The sequence below is a fragment of the Salminus brasiliensis genome, chromosome 6, assembly GCF_030463535.1.
Source record: "Salminus brasiliensis chromosome 6, fSalBra1.hap2, whole genome shotgun sequence".
Lineage (NCBI taxonomy): Eukaryota > Metazoa > Chordata > Actinopteri > Characiformes > Bryconidae > Salminus > Salminus brasiliensis.
This window is the reverse complement of record NC_132883.1, coordinates 8454967-8479209: the sequence shown is the minus strand read 5'-3', so window position 1 is coordinate 8479209 and position 24243 is coordinate 8454967. Positions and strand designations below refer to the sequence as shown.

The window sequence follows — 24243 nt, the reverse complement described above, 5'->3', positions numbered from 1 at the left end:
CTTGCTAGCTGCTCAGGAGGCCATGAAAGCCAGCAGGTTTCACGGGTATGTAGCTCTGCGATACTCATTTCTGTATTTGATTAATCTGTCAAGTCATATTTGATTGAAGCGATTGACTGGAATTGATTAGTGGTGGCATGGCGTCTAATAAATGGACAAAAGTTTGTAGACACGCATGCTGATCCAGTGTTTCTTCTAAAATCATGAGTATTTAAATGAGTTCTTTACTGCAGTAACTGCATCTACTCTTTTGGGGAAGGCTTTCTACTAGATTTTGGAATATTGCCTTGGGGATTTGATTGCATTCAGCTGTTAAGAGAATTTGTGAGCTCAGGTGTGATGTTGGATGATTAGTTCTGAATCACAAACCCCACTCCTGCTCATCCCAGCTCTACAGCCGAATGCTGGGGGATTTATGTCCTTCTCGTGACATTAGGCATAGTTACCTTGGGCTCATGCATGGCCGCTCCAAAGCATCCCATTCTATTGACACTACCTCTCTAAGGAGATTATACAAGCTGTGCATGTGCATTTACACACCTGCTCATTAAGACTTCAAGTGTGCAGATATGGATTGTATCTTTGTAGTTGAGGTAGCTGCAGGTGTATCCGGAACAAAGTGTTAGAACCAGGGCAACACCAATAAAAATCTTTGTGACTGGTTCTGCTGCCGATTATAGGGGGCTAATGTCATTTTTATATTTACATAAACACTTCACACTTTATACTTCACATCTTCATAAAAAATCCAGCCACATAATTTAGAGATGTGCTGCTGATTAATGCATGTAGTAAAATCCCATTATTTGTTTGTAGCATTATGTGACGTTTTGGACTGATTGATTTAGTTTATTTGAGACTTTTTTTATTTTGTAGTGTGTTTAATATCTCATAATCCAGTCTGTCTCTCCTCCCCGACCATTCAGCTCCCAGCTTCTTTAAAACACTGCAGTCAGATCACTTCATGCTATGTGTTTAGAGTAGTACGCACTTTTTTCACTTTTTTTCAACCACTGATGTGAAATAAATACACTATAGTGTGGTGAATGTTTGTGTGTTAGCCCTACCACTCCCCGTTTTTAACATGCTGTCTAGTGCAGTGTGTCCAGTGTGAGACAGTCATGTGATACACCTGCTGGCAAGACTGCTAGTTTTGAGGGTAGTTTAATTTTGTACTATCCATAATTAAAGAGGAAGGGAGTTGCAGAAGTGTGTTTTCCTACACGGTTTTGATAGAATTGGCAAAAACAGCAGAAAATCAAACGTCTGGAGGAAAAGCAGCTCAAGCTCAGTGAAAGCAGAAAATAGTTCTAAACTGCAGAATCTCAACTGTTCTTATACCTTCGTAGAGCGCTCTTCACTGCTGCGGACTGTGGCTAATGTACATTAATGGCAACTAGTGGACTTCAGAGAGCACTCTGTCAAAATGTTTAAAACATCAGAACTGGATAAAGTAGCCGAGACCTGGTCCATACAGAATATGCTTAGATTGACCCCAGTCTAATTCAAAGCTTTTCGGGTTTAATCATTTATGAAGCCTGTATGTCATATTAATTGCTAAATATTTTTTTAATGATAATTAAATTAAGATTATAATTATGATAATTAAGATTTATTTTATTTTCTATTATGAAAATAATTAACTGCAGTATTTTCTATTATGAAAATAATTAACTAGAAATAAAATAGTTGAAATAAGCTTCACATCACTTGCAGCTTTCAAAAGGGAGAAATTTTACATATACGTTGATCAGTTCATTTTTAATTAACTACAAACAACAACAAAAATACCCTGTTTTCATTCTTTAAAACTCTATTGTATATTAATAATAATAATAATAATAATAATAAGGAGAAGAAGAAGAGGAAGAAGAAGAAGAAGAAGAGGAAGAACACTAATAGCAACAATAACAGGAAAAATTGTGAAAGAAATGCATACTCATACTGTAAAACTGTGATATGTAAAACTGAGGCGGTTCTTATACAGTAAAAATCTCATACCATTGCAACCATAATTTTAACACTCTTCAACTCTTATTGGGTCCTTATATTGGCCCGTCTGTGTAAGGTTTTGCTCAGTCATCAGGGAAGTTCAAGTTGGTCACCTAAACGTAAGTCAGTAATGATCGGTGCATCATCAGTGAGGTTTTCATTGATACTGATAGAATGGTGGATGATATTAAAGGCCTACAGACATGAGTCAGGCCTTAGATAGAACACCATTAAGTTGTTGAATAGAGGACTATATATATATATATACATATATATATATATATATATATATATATATATATATATATATATATATATACAGTTCAACAACTGGTGGGAGATCTCTGTCTGTGTGAAAGTAATTGTATTGTAATAAAAGCTATCTTACTCCTGGTGCATCATGTGCACTCTTCAATAAAGGTTCTTCAAGGGCTCTTTAGTTTAGGCAGCGGTTCTGTAATGCACCATTACATCTTAAATAACATTTTGGATGCTTAAAGGGTTTTTTACCTGCTTAGAAAATTGGCGGACAACCTTTTGTGCTGTATAGAACCTGTTTTGCTAATAGTGTAGCATATTGCAATCTGACAGAATGACCGTATGCATCGTATAAACATTAAAGGGCACCACAGAGCACATTTATGTAAGCAAAGGGCGTTTTGATTAAGAGCTGCAGCCCCACAGGTAGAGCAGGCACACACTCCTGACCCCAGCTATTAGACATGGTCATCAAGAGCATGTAATTGAAGTATCTCATTTCAAGCAGAATTCAATATGACTAATTAATTGGTGACTGGAGCTATGAATGGGACAGGCACAGACATCTTGCCAGCTGGCTCTTCCTGAAAATGGGCACACCTTGTATCTGAGCAGTTGGTTTGGACTGTAGCCTCTGAAAATAACACAGTTAGCTGTGCTGCATTATTAATGATGTTTTTTAACCTTCATTTATTTACAATGCTGCTACTGCTTGTGTGTATATATGTGTGTGTGTGTGTGCGCGCAAGTGTGCATGGAAGTGCGTCTCTCAGTGTGTGTCCGTTATCACTAAGAGGTGAGTGCTGATGTTGACTGCAGGCTTTCAGGCCAGAGTGAATAGCAGGCTTAAGGCCAGGCCAGGTCTTAGTCACCAGCCAGCCAAAAGGGTTCCTTCGGAGCTTCCAGCATGGATGAGCAGTGTTATGTAAGGCAGATAAGACGTCAGATGTGCACCCTGGACTCTGGCTGGAGCTGCGAGATTGCCTGTCTCTTTCCCTCCCCCCGCTGCCTCGCAGTGATGGATGAATTCAACCAGCTCTCCCACCGTGCGCTTTATCTTCAGGGAAGACATTTCAGAGCAGGACACACGGGATAAATTGCTCTCCCTGTGAGCTGCATTGACTGAGCTGTGGTTGATTCCGATCCTGGCGGATCTTCTCAGCAGTTTCCACACGGCATTTCTGTGATAACGCTCACAATTTGCATGCTAGCACACAAGACTCAAGCTTAGTAATCATCTGCTTCCAAAGGAATACAAAGGGGTTTTTGTTTTTGCTTGTATAATCCAGTTTTCCCTGTGTGCATTCCCCTGTTCCAGGCTTTTCACTGTCCACCAGTCTTCAGAACGAGCCATTTGCCTCTCAGAGAAACGAGCTGGGGCTAGAAATCCTCTCCAACGCTGTTGACAGATTGCTCTTTAGTGGCGACAGAAGTGGGAATCTATATAAAGCTGCCCACCATGCCCTATGCTTGAAGCTCAGATAGCCTCAATTACCTCTGAAGGGGGTCAGTCTCTGTTCCAGCAGGGATAATGGGGCCAGTCTGAACCTCTGGATATTTTGTCTCATTTTACCCCCTGGAAGAGGTCTGTGTTTGTTTAAAGCAGAACGCTTCTGGGTTGCGGCGTCCTGTTGATGTCTGTCGACGTCCAAAAGCCAGCCTTTAATTTTGGGAAAGTGTATAGAAGCAGGGATTACCCTGATAACATCTCTCATAGCCTTGTTTAATTAATATAGTGTGACTGATGTTGGCAAGTAGTTTAACTCTGTTGTGGGCTTTTCCTCTGACAGCCTCGGGAAATTGAATTACACTGCTGGAATACTCTCTGTAACACATAGTAATTTGAACGTGGCTCTGAAACACTGCCAGTTCGACTGATTCAATTCTAAAGGCAGTCTGCATCATTAAACCAGTTCAGGAAACTCAGTCTGCGCCTCTTATGTGTGTGATTGAGCTGTGTGATCCATCACACACTTCATGAAGCTTGATAACATGGGAATAGGCATATTTGGGCTGAAATGAGTGAATTACAGTGTGCACAGCAGACGCAGCAGAGGCTCGTGGTGTGCTTTGCAGGTGTCTGACCCATCACAGTGCTGCTCTGCTGCCCTCTTGTGAACATAACATGTACTGCATCTGCTGTTTTCAGTGGCTGTGAGTGCATAAGAGGTCTGCTACCCAACCCCACCCAAATTTCTGTCTTTTTTTAATGTACAGAATGAAGCTGGAGTCAAGCTCAGGTCTGTTTTTTAACGCCTCACACCATTATCTTTGGATTTTGGTTTCAGATTTAGCAGTACTGGTCAAGCTGATCAAGGTTGGCTAGCTATGCACGATGGCTAGCTGTGCACATGTTGAAGGAGGCATGGGTCATTGCATGTGATAGGGGGAGAGCATGTATGGATGGTGTATGAATGTAATTGACAGATAAAACAGAAAAAATGAGAAAAAGAGAAGTCTGAGGTTGACTTACATGAAAATGTATCCTTTTTACAGCCTGTGTCTATGAGACTCCCATTCCACACACTAATAGAACTCTCCACTGAAACATCAAAGTGATGGCCCTGCAGATGAGTGCCTGTGTTGCTGCTCGGTCTGTGTGTTCCCACTGCAGGTCTGTGTCCAGATTAAGATAATTATTACTGTAAAAAGCATCAGTGGCAGAAAAACTGTATTCCACACTGTTATGGTTAAACTTTGGCTATTAAACCGCAGTACACATGCTCTTATGTGGGTGGATTTGTTATATCCATGATTCGTTACATCACAACTCCGGACCCACCACATCCCTGTCCAGGAAGAAGCATGGGGAATAGGTGGAGAATTGTGTAAATGAGTGGTGAGGGGGCTCTGACACTTGAGGAAGAGTAAAAAGGGAACCTTTATTTTGCAACAGTGGAGTGAAAGTGCTCGGTGACTTCCTTTTTTAAACATTTACTCAAGTAAAAGGAATGGAAAAGTAGGCCGTAGGATTGTTGAAGCAGTTGAATGTGGTTTGTGTAGAGGAAAGCTCAAAGCACAAGAACTGGCAAAAAGACTTGAGGAGAAGTTGAGGAAGAACGCTCTCTCTATTGTCCATTAAAGCCCAGATTAAACTCCCTTCTGACGCATCATCAGAGCCCAATGCTGATGAATTCATGTACAGGTGCATGCAGTGCAATCCATCATGATCCAGAATGCAGAGGTGAATGTATTAGATGGTAAAAAGGCAATCAGCTGCTTCATGAGCTAAATTGGCTCTAAGCAGAGATGAAGTGGCAGCAGGATCGGCTTGCTGGATTGATAATGTTCTCCATCTACGTCACTCCCGCCTCGCTTATTAGGCCAAGGGACTCTGGACATAAAAGCCTCCTACAAATGGCTGTAAATCAAGAAGAATTCCAAGAAACCAGAGTAGGGGTGTACACACAAACCTACACACACACACACACACAACATGCACACTGTTGAACTGGCTCCAATCTCCTTATTAAAGTGCCTTAATTGTTTTTACTGCTCTCTCTCTCTCTCTCTCTCTCTCTCTCTCTCTCTCTCACACACTCTCTCTCTCTCTCTCTCTCTCTCTCTCTCTCTCTCTCTCTCTCCTCTCTCTCTCCTCTCTCTGTCGTTCTGTCTCTCTTTCTCTCTGTCGTTCTGTCTCTTTCTCTCTCTCCTCTCTCTCTCCTCTCTCTCACTCTTTCTCTCTCTCTCTCTCTCTCTCTCTCTCTCTCTCCTCTCTCTCTCACTCTTTCTCTCTCTCTCTCTCTCTCCTCTCTCTTTCTCTCTCTCCTCTCTCTCTCTCTCTCTCTCTCTCTCTCTCTCGTTCTCCTTCTGTACTCTCTCTTTTCACACACACTCACTTTTGCTCTCTTTTTTTCTTATTCGCTCTCCTCTCTTCATTCTCTTTTTTCCTTCTTGTAATTTCCTCTTTCACACACTCCCCCCCCCCCCCCTTTTTTTTTTTTTTTTTTTTTTTTGCTTGGCCATCTCTTCTCACTCTCTCTTTCCTTTATGGCCCCCTCGTGAAAGAAAGCTCTCTTTCTCCCTCCCTCTCTCATTCTCTCTCTCTCATTCTCTCTCTCTCTCTTTTCCCTATAATCTTTTTTGCTCTACTTGTCTCCCCCCCCTCTCTCTCTCAAAATGAAGCCCCTCTCTTTACCTCTGTATGCCTGTCCTTTGCTCTACTGTCTTCCCTCTCTTATTTCACACTCCCCTCTCTCTCTCTTGAAAGAAAGCCCCATCTCTCTTTTCTCTATCTAGCTGTCTTTTGCCCTTCTTGTCTTCCTTCTTTTTCCCCCACACTCCTTTCCTCTCTCTGTCTCTCTGTGCTCTCTCTCTCCCCTCTATTTCTCTTTTGCTTTGCCTGTGTTCTCTCTCTTTCTTTCACACTCTCCTTCTCTCTCTTCCTCTTTCTCTCTTTTTTTTACCCTCTTCCATTCCCTCTTTCTGTTTTATCACTGCTTGTCTTTCCACTCATTTGAATCCCCTCTTTCTCTCGCTTCCCCTCTTTCTTTTACCCTCTCTTTCTCTCTCTCTCTCTCTCTCTCTCTCTCTCTCTCTCTCTCTCTCTCTCTCTCTCTCTCTCTTCTTTCTCTCTCTCTCTCTCTCTCTCTCTCTCTCTCTCTGCCCCTCCCTTTCTTTCTTTTGCATCACTCTTTCACCTCTCTCTTTCTTTCCCCTCTCTCTCACTCACCCTCTTTCCTCTCTCTAACTTTTCAGCTCTCGCACACTCTCCCCCTCTCTGTCTTCCACATCTTGCTTTTGCTCTACTTGTCTTCTTCCCTCTCGTTCTTTCACACACCCCCTCTCGCTTCCCTATCTCTCCTTTGCACTCCCATTCTGTTCCCTCCTTTCTTTCACTATTTTCCCTCTCTCTTTCTCTCTCTCTCTTACTCACACACACACTCGCGCGCACACACACACACCCTCCCTCCACCTACACATTTTCTTTTGCTCTTTCTTCCACTCTCAGCTGGTACACACAGAGGGGAGGCTGTGCTGCGCGTGCGTTCGTTCGTACGGGGCAGTGGTCATTGTGTCGTTGCTGCTGTTGGTCACTGCGTGCACTCTGGTCCCTCAGCCATGAGTCTGCCCGTGAGCTCGGAGCTCTGTTCTCTGGAGAGGGTGGCCCGCTACCGCAGCGCCTGCATCAACGGCTCTCCGTACGCCATTAACAAGCCCATTGACATCAAAGGCAGGAGGAGATGGTAAAGTTGACTGACTTGTTTGAAGTAGACGTGCTTTGGCCGGGTGCTTCTGCCAGGCTTGATTTCCTGATAGATTTGGACGTAGCTTGCGTCTGAAGGTGTGCACTGCAAGTTCGCACTGGAAGTACACTATATGGACAAAAATATTGGGACACCTGCTCATTCTGCTTGATTGTTTCCTCCAAGTCCAGGGTCTCTACTGTCCAGGGAAGACACTTAACTAGATTTTGAAGCATTGCTGTGAGGATTTGATTGTTGTGTTCAGCAACAATGTCGTTAGTGAGGTCAGGATGTTGGATGATCACCAGCCCACCTCACCCTCAACTCCCCAGCTCATCCCGATAAATTGGATGGAGCACCAACCTTCATTCCAGAGAACACAGTTCCACTGCTCCACAGCTCAACACTAGGGGGGCTTTATACCCCTCTAGATCAAATCTGGCATTAGGCATGGTGCCAACAGGTTCATGTGTATCTGCTCCTGCTATCTGAGTCCTATTCTATTGGCATTAATACAGTGACTAGACAAGCTGTGGGCGCATTTGCCCATCTGTGTCAGCAAAGGGTTCAACTGATATTAGCTGAATGCATTCATTAGAAGGGGTGTCCACAAACATTTGGACACGTAGTGTACTTGAGAACTGTCTGTGAAGAGTGTGTGTGAAGGGGGTGCTTTAACGTATGCAGCGGTTGGCTTTTTTTGGGGTGTGAGCTTTGCCTGGACTGGACGTTTTGTCCACAGGGTTGCAACACATGAGCTTTAGCAGAGAGGAATGAGACGCGGTATCGTGTTCCCTGGTTTCCACGCTCTGCACAGTCATCAATAATAGGGAACACTAGTGGTTATGAGGATATTGATCTGTAGGAACCTTTTAAAGCCCTGCCCCGTGCTTAACGCTGCCTTATCTCCAGGTCTGCTGGCCGTGAGGGGCTGAATGGCATCTCTTCAGTGGCAATAATGACTTTTGCTCTGCTAATATTGGACCTTGTCAGGAGTTATAAATGTCTAGCCGTGTGTTGGGTCATCACTTTGGTGCTAGTGTTCTCATAATAGAACTGTGTCAAAAGCAGGACCGTATCTACAGTTCTGTTGTTTGCACGGGAAAACAGCCATGGGTCAATATCGGCAATACAGGCTCAATGACATTGTGCCTATGCGCGTGTGTGTGTGTGTGTGTATATGTGTGTGTGGGCAGGTGCCTATTTCAGGTAGAGGGGCTGAATGCTGGGCAACAGTGCTGCTATCAGATATGTTCCCAGTGCTGCTGTCATTAAAACATACACACACACACAGTCCAACTGGCTGGTCAGAGAGCTGAACATTTTCACATATTTGGTCTCTCTTTGGAATTGCTGGAAAAGAAAGGTTAGTTTATTAATGTTGAAATAATACAGAGCATAAATAGAGTAGTTTTAATCTATGTATGAACGCTACAAAAGGATGGCACTCTCTCTTTCCATGGCCTTTTCTTTGTTCAGTTTTTTTTTTTCTTTTGTAACCCTTAAAAACAAATTTATTAGGGATGTCCCTGTCCGATCCAGTGGTTTGCAATCCAGGCCAATCCAGCATATTTTAATGGATCATGTATCAAGTTGTTTTAACTTGAACCCTATGTTTATTATTCAGTTATTAATCCTAATGCCAAAGCAATTAGTTGGTGAATTAGTTGGGGTAGGTTCTAATCTGGGATCTATGATATTGATATAAATTGTGACAGTAACGTGTTTAAGAAAGTGAAGATGCGTGGACTGCAGTTTAGGTTTAGGTTAAGTCCAATCCAGTTACGATGCTAGTTTTTTACCGTTCAAGCAGAGTCCAATCTGGCATCCTCTGGACGGCAATAACTTACCTTAGCATTCTGTGCCTTAAAATCACACTATGTAATTTTTGGTGAAGCATGCAGGACAACACGCTTGAGAATTTGAGATGTTTGTCAGTATTGCTGCCCTTGCTGCCAAATTGCCCGTGCTTTGTTGTACTTGTGCATTGTCTTCTGCCTTTCTTTTGTTCCTTGAGCACCTGCTTTTACACGCATTAACAATTTAAATCTTACTTGAATTTTGGTCATTTTTCTCTTTTTGCAAAGGATTAAGAGTGTTGTCTTTGTACTGAATGGCAGTGTTTTTGTCCTGTCAGCATTCTGTGCTTTCTGATAAAAAATAAAACAGTGTTCACAGTTTTGCTAAATGTGTTGAGGAGATTTGCAGTTTGTGTGTATCAGGAAATCACTGCCTAAAGGTGTACCAAAACAGCTTGCTTCTAAATAAATGATGGAAAGTATTTGGGGAATAGCATTTAGAGCATCAGCTTTTGCATGGTGGACAGTAAAAGCAATGTGTAATACCCTCACCCTTACTATCTGGTGGCTTTACCTTGCTTGTGTAAGTCCAGCAATCAATGATGAATGGGTTGCAGGTTTAATCACCATTAATGCAATGTAATGACTAGTTCTGGATCACAAATGCTGCTCCAGTTCATTCCTAGAGTTTTGAATGGAGTTTCATCACTTAAGAGAACGGATTCTGCTGCTCCCCAGCCCAGCACTAGAGGTTTTATACCCCTTTAGCCAACACTTTGAACATGGTGACCTTAGGGTCATGTGCATCTCCTTGAGAGCGCCCCCATTCGAATGGACATGCTTTTCAGTAGAACACCTATATCACCGATGGGTATTAATGCACTGAATTCACAGATAAGAAGGGGCGTCCACAAACATTTGGACACATAGTGTAGGTGAACCTCATAAAGTGGTCAAGGTGGCTGGTGCGTGCATATTAGGTGTAACTGCTGTTGGTTCTGTGATCAATATTAGCTAACAGGGAGCTGTTGGCCTATGAGTGGGCTGAGTGTATAGTCCACTGTCACACAGAGATGGGCTAATTGTATATGCAGGGCGAAGATAAGCCATACCTTACTGATACACACCATCTGTTCCCTGTTAACGTTGTTCAAATCAGAGATGATCGTTTTTTAACTTTACCAATTAGCTTCGGTTTTAAGAATTACAGGCTAAATCAGTTTGGAGTGATTAGAGAGCAGATCGCTGATGTTCGGGATCATTAGCAGTGACATTCAGGCAGTGGAGGATGTTGTTCTGCTTCATTACAGAGGGTGTTATTTTTAACCTTTATTTGGTGATGATAAGGCTGACGGGCAGCCTCGCTCTTCATAAAGGCCACTCCAGTTGGGAGGAACGGGAGAGGAGATGTGCGAGAGCTGTGATTCTGCAGCACCCCTGGAATAACCTGCTATCTTCACACTGGGCAGATTGGAGAATAGCCGTCATTGATTCAGGAGTGTGATTCTGAGCTCCATTAGTATTCACTGTAGATCTGCTTCACTGATCCCCGCTGTGCAATATACCATATGGTAATGGCCATTTAAAATGTCCACACTAAGAGAGCGTCTCAGTCTGTTGAGCATGCTGTGCGAAGGGGCAGAGCACTGTTACAGACATTTCTACCAATTACAAAAACAATTGCAACAGCATGTTTTGCTGCTCAAGCCTTAAACTATCATTCGGCTCCAGAAATCTGAAGCTCTGGAAGTGGCATTACAACCAGCAGCCGTCTAGAATGAACAGTGATACACTGTAGCCCCTCTCAGACATGCACAGTAACCAAGAACTTTTCCAGACATTACCCGGAGCAGATGGATCAATTGTATCGGACTTCGGGTGTGTTCATACTTGCAGTTCAGTTCCTTTGGTCCGGATCAAGCACGGACATGATACATTGTCATATTTACGTTCTGGTTTGCTTTGCGTTCATACTGACATACTAATACTGTTCATGCTCATTTTTTTTTTATCTAACCACTGAATCCTTAAACCTGTCTGACTAAATCATATCATCTTGATATCAATATTAAACCATGTTTATGATAAATTTGCACACATGCTAATTTATTCACGGAATGACGTACGTTAAAGCTGTAAAATGTAACGTTACTATGGCTGCATCCTAACTCGCACACGTCTTTACTATACTGAGGCCACAACACTAATGAATGAAGTTCTAATGGTGACTAGTTTTGCACCACTGTGTAGTGTGGTAGTGTGTTATTTGGGACACAGCCCCACTAGGCGTCGGACAGAAGTTAAAGCTGAGAAACGTGGGCAGATCTGCACAGAGACTCACCCATAATGATGCGGGCAGATGCGGACAGCATGGCATTGGTGGAGTGAGTGGGCAGGGTTGAACCCATGCCCGTGCACCGCTCTGCATTTGGTCAGATTAGTTCTTATAGTGTTCATACCAGGGTTCACAGCAGGGTTTGCTTAGAAACGGACCAAGCCTGAAGTAGCAATGCTGTAGAAGCTATTCTCCCTATTTAGTCAGTGGAGCGTCACAGTGATTCTGAAGCTGTATTTTAGGGTAAAAATGCTGCATAGTGTAGCTTTAAGCTAAACAGCTAATGACATGATGTAGCTAACCATAACACTAACCTTTTTGTTTTTAAGGAGCACTTTACACTAGCTACACTAGCTGGTTAAGGAACATGTATTCTAACATTAACCCCTTCATTTATCGAATGTGCTGCCTCACAAACACTTCAGATAGCTAGATTATGGGACCCTCCATAAGTACTACTGTAAAAAGAGCATAAGTGAGGTCAGGTTCTGGTGATAGCAGATTAGTTCTAACCCTAAAAGTTTTAAATAGAGCTCCATCACTCATCACTCAGAACAGCTTCTTCTGCTCCCCAGCCCAGCACTAGGGGTTTTTCTTTTCACACTTGAAGTCAGCATGAGGCATTGTTCAGTCTGAGGCTCGGTTTGTAGGGCTGCAGCTGGACAAGCATACAATCAGTGGGTGTTCCTGCGCACTGTATATATGTATGTGTGTATATGTATGTATGTATGTATGTATATACACCATAGAGCAGATATGATTTGGCTGGTGGGTCATTCCCGTGTTACATTATGTTGTTCTGGTATGAGTAGATCGGAAACAAGGAGTTAATGGTGGTGTTAATGTTATGGCTGATCCGTGTATGTCTGTATATAAGTATAACATATTGTCCATATGGTGCACATTACATTATAACAGGCAGTGAGCATAGACCCGTATCGGACTCAAATCAGTGTGAGTGTGAAAAGCTTGTTGTGCTAAATGGCTCAGTTACACTCCTATTTATAATGGACTTACTGAGTCTGAGATGTTCACCTCAGACGCCCCAGGTGACCCCCACAGATGTCCTCACTCACTTCATGGGAGATTTAGGTTCATGAACTGAAACAAACTTGGCCCAGCTAAACTCACCTTACTAAGGTTTACAGGGAAAGTGATCATTGTTACAGTAACATTATAACATGATAGACTGGCTGAGGGAGAGCAGCAGGGGATCCATATTTCTCATACAAATCTTGACTTTTAAAGCTCTGTCTTAATATTCAAACCTTAAAAATTCAAACAAATACCTGTCCTGTATCAGTTCTGTACGAAACACGTCTTTTAGTTATAGTAGGATTCCCATATTTTATGGGACAGTTGCCAACCATAGTTGGGGCTAATGTACTAGCTGGTGGCTAGAGCATATTTCAGATAACATTACCGTTATTAATGTAAGTCACTTTTTAGCCACTTCTTGTTTTTTACCTGATGAAAACTTTGTTAAACCGAGACACTAATGAATCAGATCTGAACAAACTCTGAATATCGTGTATCTTTACACCCCTACTAAACCCTAATTTCACAAACAAACACATCTCCCAATAATACAAGCGTACTAAGCCAGGAAGCTGATTCTGATGAAGCATTTCAGTGGTGAATCATCATTATCTGAGGAGCGTTGTTCACACTAAACGTCAGCGTGATTGTGAAACTCAGTTCTCAGAAAGACTCCACACTGAAATCAGAACATGTATTTAATCTTCTGACTAATTTCTTCTGGAGATACTTCACCTACAACAGAGCTGTGCAGTATTGTGGCTTTCTATTGAAATACCAGCACACCAAGAGCAGTTAGGCGTTGAGATTGTAGCTGTGGAATTGGACCAGGTAGTTCTAGTGTTTGATTGAACTCTCAGCTTTTTGTTGAGAGCCACCAGTTGTCACTGCTCCCCTAGGTGCCTTTAGTGGACTGATATGTGTCCGTGTTGAGAAGGGAAAGCCCGTCTTTGCACAGCTGCACTGTGAAATACGCTGGCAGCCGGTCAACAAGGCCAGACTAGGATTTGATGGGATTATAGAGGGAGGTCGGGGGACAGTGACGTGGGCATTCTCACAGGAACCTGGAGCTCAGTATTGTGACATTAGCCTCAGCGGAGTCCGGTGTGCAGGTCCTGCAGAACTACTGGCTCTCTCTCCTGAGGTGGTTAGCGTGTGATGGCAGCTAGCTCTCAACATGAACTCTCCTAAAGGCAAGAAGAGGAAGCGCTACTTCAAATCTCGCAGGTACTCTCGCAGATAAACTCTAGGGCTGTAAATCTCTGACCTTCTCTCTGAATTCGGTTACAGGTTAGGAATCGACTCTGTGCGTTAAACCTTAGATCTCCCAAGCAGTTAAATTGCTATTCTTTAGTTTACAAAATAAAAACGCACAGATGTGAGCAGGACCGGATCTGGAGGTTCTAAAAAGATTACATTTTGCAAAGGAATAAGTAACAAATAACTATTTTTGTAATAATTATCTTAAATTCAAATTCACAAATTTGTTGCCTTATACTGAATAAAGTGGGTTGTTCATGAGATTAAAATAGTATTACCTGCAGTTGAGCTAGCACACACACAGACACACATCAATAAATTAGTGAGTTACTCTGAAAAGTGCAAATTTCTGTTCGTAATTTAGTATTTAATTGCATTTAAAGATCTTTAAAAATCTTGAGAACTACATTTAACTTGGGGATGAAAGGTCAGCATGCCTGCAGTCATGTAAACACTTGACAATACACAAAATTTTATTTAAGCTGAATTACTTTGCTGAAAAATTTAATAATCAGTTATATCCAATGAAATGCAGATTAATTGACACCTTGTGGAAACTGAGAAATAGTGAGAGACTAATAAATAAATCTACAGTACATATTTACATCTCATTACATATTTCCATGCATTTACTTGGTATCATCAGTGCTTAAATAACACTAATCAACTGCATGAAGAGTTAAAAAATTGCATGTTTAAAAAATATATGACATTGTTGTAGTTATGGTCTTCAATTTTGTAGTGACAATCATCACCTTCAGAATAATGCATCCATGCAGTTTTACACCCCTACTATAGGTAAAGGCTCAGAACACACATACAGTACATACACATACAACATAAACATCTCATAAACATAAACATCTCTTTTTAATGGAGGTGGATTATGTAAGGTTTGGGCAGTGTGTGTATTTATATGCAGAGTCTCAAACAGATCTAATTTCTGCCTACAGAGGTGAATAGAATCCACAACATGAGAAGCAGTTTCGTCTTTTCAACACCAGAGGGCAGTGTTGTATGGCACCTCTTTGGCCATTGTTTCCTGAAATGTTTTTATTCAGAGCCAAGTTGGTATTTTTGCGGCTGCTGACTCTGAATACATGCTTTATTTTATAGCATAAGTAAATAAAGACAGCCCAACTCTGAGTTTACTAAGCATGAGTTTAAACAGAAGGTGTAGTGGCTGCCAGTTCAGCTAAGCCAGAGTAGTTTTATAATGTCAGTAAGTGAAGTAAAGCCTGAACGCGTGTTTCTGATGTCTCTTTTACATAACACATGTTCCACCACACCCACCGTGGTGGTTTAAAATGCTGAATAGGGTGTTAAACCACAGGAAATCCGCTGTAAACGCCACCACATGCTCATTATGACACTGGTCAGTTACAGATGAACATTTCCTTAATGGATCTGCGTCAGTACCTGTGAGGCTTAGTAGTGACACGAGGAGAAGCCCCTTAAGCCCTAACATGTGTTGGCACACACTTCTTCACTTTCAGAAATACATAACCTACACATTTTATAGGACTAATAGTGAACAATTGAGTAGTCTTGTTGTTGATAACTGAATAATGAACAGATGGTTCAAGAGGTCATGATACTGCATATACAAGTGAATGTAAACATGCTGGCAGCAGATGGAGTTCAGGTTCAGGGTGTGTAATTTCACTCTACACACTCAACATCCACCTGGCCTGCTCTGCTCCGTCCCGCCACTGCTTTTAAAAAATCACTGGGACCAAAACACACCAAAAACAAATCAATCAGGACAAATTTATATATGATCATAATAGTATATTAGTATTATTCTTATTATTAATAGTAGTATTTAACTCTTTTTAATAGCCTTAGTAAATTGTGCACTTGCATATTCAGTTTTCATTAGCATCCACATTTACACTCATAGCTCAAGGCTGTTTACACCTAAAAAGGCTCAGGATGTATCGTCAAATAAAATGTATCTGTGTTGCGATTTTTACAACTGATGTCACATAGGAGTTTTACATTCAGCAGGTGCTTTCTGTGTTGGAAAGTAAGTCAAATTATTTCTGTTGGAAAAGTTCTGTTGTTTTTTCTCCCTCTCTTTCGCTCTCTCTCTCACGCTCTTTCTCTCTCTCACTCTCTTTCTCTCTCTCTCACTCTCTCACTCTCTCACTCTCTTTCTCTCTCTCTCACTCTCTCTCTCTCTCTCTCACTCTCTCTCTCTCACTCTCTCTCTCTCTCTCTTTCTCTCTTTCTCTCTCTCTCTCTCGCTCGCTCGCTCTCTCTCTCTCACTCTCTCTCTCTCTTACTCTCTCACTCTCTCTCTCTCTCTCTCTCTCTCTCTTTGTCTCTCTCTCTCTCTCTCTCTCTCTCGCTCGCTCGCTCGCTCTCTCTCTCTCTCGCTCTCTCACTCTCTCTCTCTCTCGCTCTCTCTTTCTCTCTCTCTCTCTCTCTCTCGCTCGCTCGCTCTCTCTCTCTCTCTCACTCTCTCACTCTCTCACTCTCTCTCTCTCTCTCTCTCTCTCTCTCTGTCCCTCTCTGGCTCCCACTGAGTGTGTATTTACGTGTAGATGATCAACCACAGCTCACAGTATGACGGTATGTGTTCCCTTGAGGGTTAAATAGTCCTTAGGATTTTCTGAAACAGGAATGTGAGAACCATTGGCTATTTCACACTCATCGTGGAAACAGCACCACAGTCTCGTAGAGCTGGACCACCTCAGTGAGAAACAGGAAGTAAAATGAAAACTATCCAGATATGAGCACATGATATTGGCAGGTGTAAACAGGCTCTTCATTGCTCCTGTGGATTGTTCACTGTTTTTAATAAGGCTGGGCGATATGGTAAAAACACTATATCACGACATTTAAAGACATTTACACAATACAGTGATTTATATTTAACATCTGCTGCTCTTCATCTAATTAAACCAGTCTAATAACACTGTTAGTAATGAAACCTGCAGCTGATCAGTGTTCTTTAAGCACTGACGATATACTCCATATGCGTAGAAAAGTACAAAGTGTATCATGATAACAAAATTCATCATGATACAATAAAATATACCCAGCTCAAGCTTTTAATGATTTCTGGTGGACGCAGGGCCTCCACCACACTGATGCCCAGTGTGTACTTCAAGTCACACTGTCTAGAAGAACTGAACACTTATTAGTAAGCTGTTGAGAAAATTGTCTAATGTGTGCAACTGAGGCAAGAGCCAGGACTGGAGTCTCACTTCTTGGAGCTGCATGCTCCAGGGAAGCTCTCTAAAGTCCATAGGGGTCTGTGTTACCTGAGACCAGTGCAGTGGGATCCTACTGAGAGAAAAGGAAGGAGTGCATGAGGCACAGAGAATAAGTGTGTGTGTATTGGAGAAGGGGGGGGGGGTTGTGGAAAAGGTGGATAGAGAGGGTTAGGTTGAAGGCTAAAGAGAGAGTTAGGGAGAACGGGCAAGAGAGAGAAAGGTTGAGGAGAAGGCAAATAGTAGAGATGTTTGGGTAGAAGGAGAGAGAGGCAGATTGGAGGAGTGTGTGTCAGAGAGAGAGAGAGAGCAAGCGAGTGATCAGATTGGACAGCTTCTCCCCCTGGTGTAGTAACGGTGGGCGTGGTGAAAACACTGCAGCGCTACTTGTGCGAGTGTGAAAGTGCAGGGAGAGCAGAGGACTGTGTGAGCCGAGTGGAGACCGGAGACCGGCCTCTCTCTGCCCACTTTGGGGGGAGTGCAGGGGGGGAAACACGTGAGGACTAATCAAACACACTCTGGGTGAGCTGTAACACTGGCGCTAGCAGGGGTAGTGCCCGGTGGTCACCATGAGCATTGTTATGAAGCCTCGCTCGCGCTCCACCAGCTCCCTGAAGACAGCTGAAGGGTAAAGCTCAAACTCTTCATTTAACACTTTAACGACCTGCGTCTGATTCTTTCTCTTTCTTCTTCTGCTTGTTGATGTCCTGCGGCTTCCTTTCCGCTCCGCCGTGTCCGTGTGCCGTTCCCCTGGCCTTTTCTTATCTTCCCTCTCCCTCCGCCAGCTGTTCAGATTTCCTTCTGTTCACCATCTTTCACAACAGCCTGCTTCCTCCAGCTTCACGTCTGCGCAACTTGAAAACATCCAGCGAGTTCTATTCTGGTTCCTGTTCTCTCTCTCGTTCGTCTTATTCCTGCTCTTTGGAAGCCCACCGTCCAGTTAGCTAGTGTTAATATTTGCAGTGCATGGACTTAACTGTCCGTTAAATGTCCTGTCGATTAACTCTGTGCTACAGATGAATCACTAGTGTTTGACAGCTGCTGACATTTTAAAAGTGAACTACATAAATGTTAGGGTTTGCAGCTCAGCCGTGTGTGAATACGGGCCGTGTTTTTAACACTGCTCCTGGGTGCCAGATGTTTCTGTATTAGCACACTAGGCCTGAATGGGTGCTGTTGACATGCTGCTGCAGGGCAGATAGCTTGGCCTCCTTTCTCCTGTCCCATCTTGTTCCCTATATTCCTGTGCTTATTATAGTCTCTGAGGTAGAGCATGCTGGCGTAGACAAGTTGTCAGTTAATCTCCATGATCAGTCTTGTATTCAGTGAAGCTGTTTTTTGCTTAAGCTCATGATAACATTTCCTATTAAGCAGCTATGCTATTATGAATAAGTTGCTAGTTTTTTGAGGAATAGTCGATTTGTGCTTTAGAATGCATATGTGTGGGGATGGACGGTTGTGTGTGTGTTTGTGTGTTGTGAATGTAAGTTAGAGGGCAGTGGGTGTGGTACAGAGAGCCCCCTTTAGGAATGTTGCATGTCATCACTATCAATAAAGTCTTTCAGCTAAGTAAACATGACTTTGAGGGAATGCATTGCAGTGTCCGTGCTCTTCAGCACTAATATCAAGAGGTCAGGAGGTTATGAGGAGGGGATGACGTTCCTTGTTACACTGCTTGACGTACTGGCCGAGGACAGGGCAGTGGTGAGTGTTTAGGCTTTGCCTGTGGTCTTTGTGGGCAGGTCCACTTTGTATTGCTGCTTTCAGCAATTTGTTTACCCTACTGTGCAGCTCAAGCTTTCTGTCTTCTCTCCAGCGCTGTCACACTGATCTGGACGTTTGACATAGTGATAAAATCTAATCAGCCTGATATTAAAACTGTTGAGTAGGTTCCCTTCATGCCACTAAAACAGCTCTGACCTGTAAAGGCATCCCCACAAAACGTTAGCAGAAGATCCTGTAAGTTGTGAGGTAGAACCTCCATGGATCACATCAATAAGCTTAGGGGTACCCAAGACCCTGTTTCTAGTTCACAGGTTATCTTTTCTTGGAGCACCTTTGGTAGGTACTGACTGCTTCGTACCAGGAACACCCCACAAGCCCTGCGTGATGTTTTGGCGATGTTCTGACTCGTCATCACATTTTGGTCCTTGTCTTAGTGTCCTAGATCCCTACGCTTGCCCGTTTTCCTTGCTTCCAGCGCATTAACTTCAATAACTGACTGTTCACTTCTAAGCGAACATGCCCATGTGGGGTGTGTATTGGTAGCCCAACTGGGTACCATTAAATTCTGTCCACGGGTTCCACGATGGCCCCGCATATGGATGCCCATCAGGGTCAGTGATGGCACCGTGAGGGGTTAAACATGGGCCCCATCTAGGTTGTACACTGCACATAGGGCCTAGATGTAGATCTAGATGGACCCATGTGAGATTAGGGTGAGATTATTTGAGAAGCCCTACTGGGTCCCAGTGTACAAACCCACTCTGAGCCCATTTCCACTTTGAACCAACCTAGCCCATGCTGCAACCATGTGAGGCCCATATGAGCATGTTGGCTGGGTTGCTGCCTAATATATACTGCATATCCCACCCCTTGACTGGTGTCATTGTAAGCAGATAACCAATGTTCTTAACATCACCAGTCAGGTTTTAATGTTATGGCTTATTAGTGTATTTTCTCAGAGAAAGTATAGTTCAATACAACATAGCTGATCTTAGATCAGATGTCTAAGCCTAAAAGTCTGAAAATACATTAAAACTCTGGGATTTTTCTCTTTAAACTCCAAAATAAGTGTAAAATTGTATTAAATGGGTTCATTAAAGAAGACATATTCAGGATTCTGCAGTATTTCTAGATCATTATTCGAATATAGGAAGACTCTGAGGTGGATTTGTTCTACTCATTACAGTCTTTAACAAACCCATGGAGTCCATGCTAGCTCAAATACATGCCATCATTAAAACAAACAGGCCCGGCAGCAAAAGATTCTGAAATCCATGTTAAAAATTGAAATATTCTACTTATACTGAGAATATATAATACCTTATATTGGACTAGAAAAGCAGTGCAGACTGGAAGCACTTTCATTTGTGATCTCAGTCCTCAAGCATTAAACCGAGCTCTCTTTGACTCTACTGCCAACAGAGGACTGCACATGTTGGTGCACTGGTGCCAGTGTTCAACTGTGTATGTGTGTGAGGGAACCATGAGAAGCTGTTATCTCCTGAATGTAGAGGGTCTTATCTGCACTAATAACCATGTTGCTAACCCCGCCTCCCACCGCCTCTCGTCCCAACCCTGTGAGGAGCCTCCAAATACTGTCCTGCCATCGAAGCAGTACTTTGCTGACTCAAAGAGGGATCCAATTCATGGTCTACACTACATTAACTTTCATGTGGTTCTGCATCGTCCTCTAGAACTGGCTTTTGGGGACCCGGACACTGAAAGAGTGTGGAGACAATACAGAAGGACATTAAACCTGACCTAACTCTGACCTAAACCGAAATGTAGTATGTTTATGCCAATTTTCACATCTGCCATCAGAGTGGGGGGAAAATGTGACCTCTGTGTTTTTGAGCGTGGCATGATTGTAAGGTTGATCTGACAGAAAGACTACAGTAACTCAGATAACCTCTCTGCACAACTGTGGTGAGCAGAAAAACATCTCAGAATGCACAACACATCACAACCTTGTTGGGTTTCACATCTGTCAGTCAAGAACAGAAAGCTGAGGCTGCAGTGGGCACAGGCTCACCACAGCTGGACTGTAGAAGACAGAGAGAAAATAGAGCCTCGGCCTATTAGAGTATTTATTCTGGGAAGCGCATCACGTAATGACCATAGTTTACCCAACTTCTGATGGCTACTTCCAGCATAACCATGTACCAAGCAGGTCCTAAACATGGCAGTGAGTTCAGTGTTCTTCAGTGGCTTTCAGATGAATCCAGTAGATGTGAGATGTGGTCAAACTGGAGATTTAGAGCATGAAAGTCTGCAAGGAATTATGTGATGCAGTCATGTCTACATGGGGTAGAATCTCAAAGGAATGTTTCCTGTGGAATCTGTGCCTCGAAGAATGGAAGCTGTTCTGAGACCAAAAAGAGACTGAACAGAGTATTAGTAAGTGTATGAAGTATGTATGGAAAAATGCTCCTTACACAACAGTACATTAATCCGGTGAATGGAACATCTGCTTTACCGTAGAGTAAAGCATGCATGCTGTTGAAGTAATCGTGCTGTTGAGGCCTTCAGCACAATCTGTGAGGCTGATTTGCTTTTTCCTTTCAGGACGTGTCTGTCGTCTTACCTGACCACTCCTTCTGGAAAACTACTGAAGTGATTTTTTGATAACTTGCTATAATAATAGCTGACATTAAGATGCCCTTCCTAATGAAGTACTTTAGTGTTCTCAGGTCAGTTATCAAGATTTGAACCGCTAGTGTGGGAAAAGAAAATGTGGTATTGTCATCTCTAGCTGTTGTAGGATCATATCTTCATTATCTGCAGTTTCTACTTACTGCTGCTGGTTTGTGGTGCTAAAAGGCTCAGATTAGCTACAAACTACTGAGAGTGTAGTTAGCTGTTGTGGTTTCATTGCCTAATTCCAATGGCAAAGATTTGATCCAATGGCTTTAAAAATGCTTACGTGTTCTCTGTCTCCTGTCAGACTAAAAGTACTGAGTAATAAAACATCTAAATTCCTTCAAGTGGTTTTGGCTGCTTTACGCTATTTATTCTACCTCTATTCCAACACTCCCTGCCTCCTGCTCCGGAGGCTTGAAATATTCTCTGTAAAAATGATCTCCAATGTCTCCAAGTTTGAGCTTTTACCATTGCCAGAATATGAGTAAGAAATGCTGTTGGCCATAGGAGTGTATAATGTCTTCTTCAAAATGAAACCGTGCGCCTGTTTCCACCTGGCATAAGCATGCATATTATATCCGAATAGTATCTGGATATACTTTGACCTCTCATTAAAAAGCACCCCAGGAATTATAATCACTCGATTTTATGTTTTTTGGGTTTTTTTAATAGATGTGTTTCCACTTGCCTGGTGATATCCGATCATGGAAAACATGTTCAGTTAACAGTAGTATTAGTGTACGAGATTCATTGTTGACCCCCTCTGAATGTGATTTGAGTGATCCAATCATATTCCAATCGGAGTGTCTTGGGAAGTTTACACCTGTCTTGATTGAGAACATGTAAAATCTGAATGTGGTCCGATCACCAAAAACACATGGTCAGTGTGATTTGTGGAAATGTGGCTGCGCATCATAAAGAACTGGCATAGTGTTGAATTGATTGTATGATGGGTGTTGTATTGTGTTGATAATGTTCTGTGTGCTAACCAGGGCTGTTTTGTGGGTCTATACTAGAAGAAAATTAAATGATCATAAAAAATAAGTGTAACATAAACTAATAACAAAAACCGTAGACCAAAACAATGAGCACAAAACGAATAGACCAGTGAACAATACAACAGCAAGCCACTATCCACAATGCAAGATGAAGACAGAGAGCTAACAGAGGGGTATAAATACTAAACAGACAACCTGAGACAGCTGAGGAGGATCACAAGAGAGCAAGGCTGCAAAGGAGACACAAGTGGGAACACGAAAGACTGGGCGGGGCTCATGGCCCTGCCTCAGTGTTTTGGTCTAACATGCATGACAAAATGTAAACCCACTGACGAAGACAAAAGGAGTACAACTGTCTACTGGCAAAAACCTGGTGATACAATGTCTAAATATATCAAAATATATCAAAATACAGGTGTTACGATTCAGTGGATTGTGATATATTGCGATACTGTAATCAAGTCGATAAATTGCTTCAAAAAAAAAGATTACATTTTAAAACCAAAGGTTAAGACAATCCACACCATGCCACATTATGCATAAAATCTGAACATTATCCAATCAGAACAGTGGGATCTAAAACAAGAGTACAGCGCCGCTATCTAGTGGTCGATATTTAAACACAACACAAAATCTTTACATTTACACAAACTGTTTATTAAAAATCAATACTGTGTTTGAGAATTGATACAGCATTGTAAAACGTAATATCATGATACTTCGATATATCAATGTTTTCTTCCACCCTTAGACAGAAGGGGAAGTTGGGTTAACACATTACTCAAACAACCAAGACCACTAAACAACCCAGTCCAGCATGTTCTTGTCATGCACCACACTCCTCCCAGTCACTGCTTCCCAGCTCTTCCCAGTTTCAGTAGTAGATCAGGCATCATTTTTCTTCAAAAAGAATCGTGAAGTGAATTGAATCGGATCGAATCGAATCGTGGGCTTAGTGTATTGTTGCACCCCTGGTTGGCCTTAGTGTCTCAGGCGTTCTCAGTATTGTCCATCCTTCCGACAAAGAAAGGAACAAAAGTTTGCTTAGGCTCATTCCAGAGCAAAGGGCCCCTTTCAGCTTTTAAGAGTCTCTCATTCAGTCTGGTGGGTGTCTTAACTCAACAACCTGAACTGGTTTGTCTCCTGCTTCCTCTCTGACGCATTCGAGCATTTAGGTATGTGGGATAATCTTTCATGGACCAAGTGTGCATTCGTTTACACTCCCTTAACTTTGAGAATCCTCCATAATGGGGCTGGGTATGTCATACGCTGTGTTCTGCTTGTATATCAGGGAGCTCTGTACTCAAATGTGGATGGCATTTCATGGTTATGTGTAGTCTCCGTTAGCATGCATGTAGACCTACGTATCAGGGGGAAGAAAATCTCAAGGTAGTTAGACCAAAAGAACAAACTGTGCTGTGTTTCGGGCCAGCGCAACTGTGTGCTTATGTGCGTGTGTCTGCGTGTTTGTGTGTCAGTTTATGAGTAACATAAGCCGAGTTTAAGCATGCAGTGATCCTTGTTTGAGGAACAGATGGAGGCCATCACTTATTGCTCACTTACCAGTGATGAAGGATAATAGACTGGAGAGAGAGAGAGAATATCTCGATCATGGTGTCTTTTTTTGTTTTTGGGTTTTTTTTTGTCTTTGGTGTTTGGCTCCAAGCCAAACTGCCAGTTATCAGTTTTAAGTCACCCTGGTGTTTACTATAGTGACTTTCCAGAGTTTATTCTTCTAAATTCTATTAAAGTACCCCTCCTGATAAGCTGTGATGCCATGATTGTTGTCTA

The 24243-nt window shown here is 42.5% G+C and overlaps 1 protein-coding gene across 4 annotated transcripts in view; it reads left to right on the top strand.

Moving 5' to 3' along the window:
• Window positions 1-24243, top strand: part of pde4d (phosphodiesterase 4D, cAMP-specific) — a 112957-nt gene that overhangs the window by 58804 nt on the left and 29910 nt on the right. The window contains exon 1 of one of the 4 annotated variants that reach the window (XM_072681514.1): window positions 7312-7436. The exons of 1 other annotated variant lie outside the window; for it this stretch is intronic. In XM_072681514.1, coding sequence (XP_072537615.1) covers window positions 7312-7436 — 125 coding nt within the window. Of the gene's footprint in view, window positions 1-7311; window positions 7437-17540; window positions 17718-18695; window positions 18794-24243 lie in introns of those variants that run through there. 2 more of the 4 variants (XM_072681515.1, XM_072681516.1) reach the window with 2 other exon arrangements.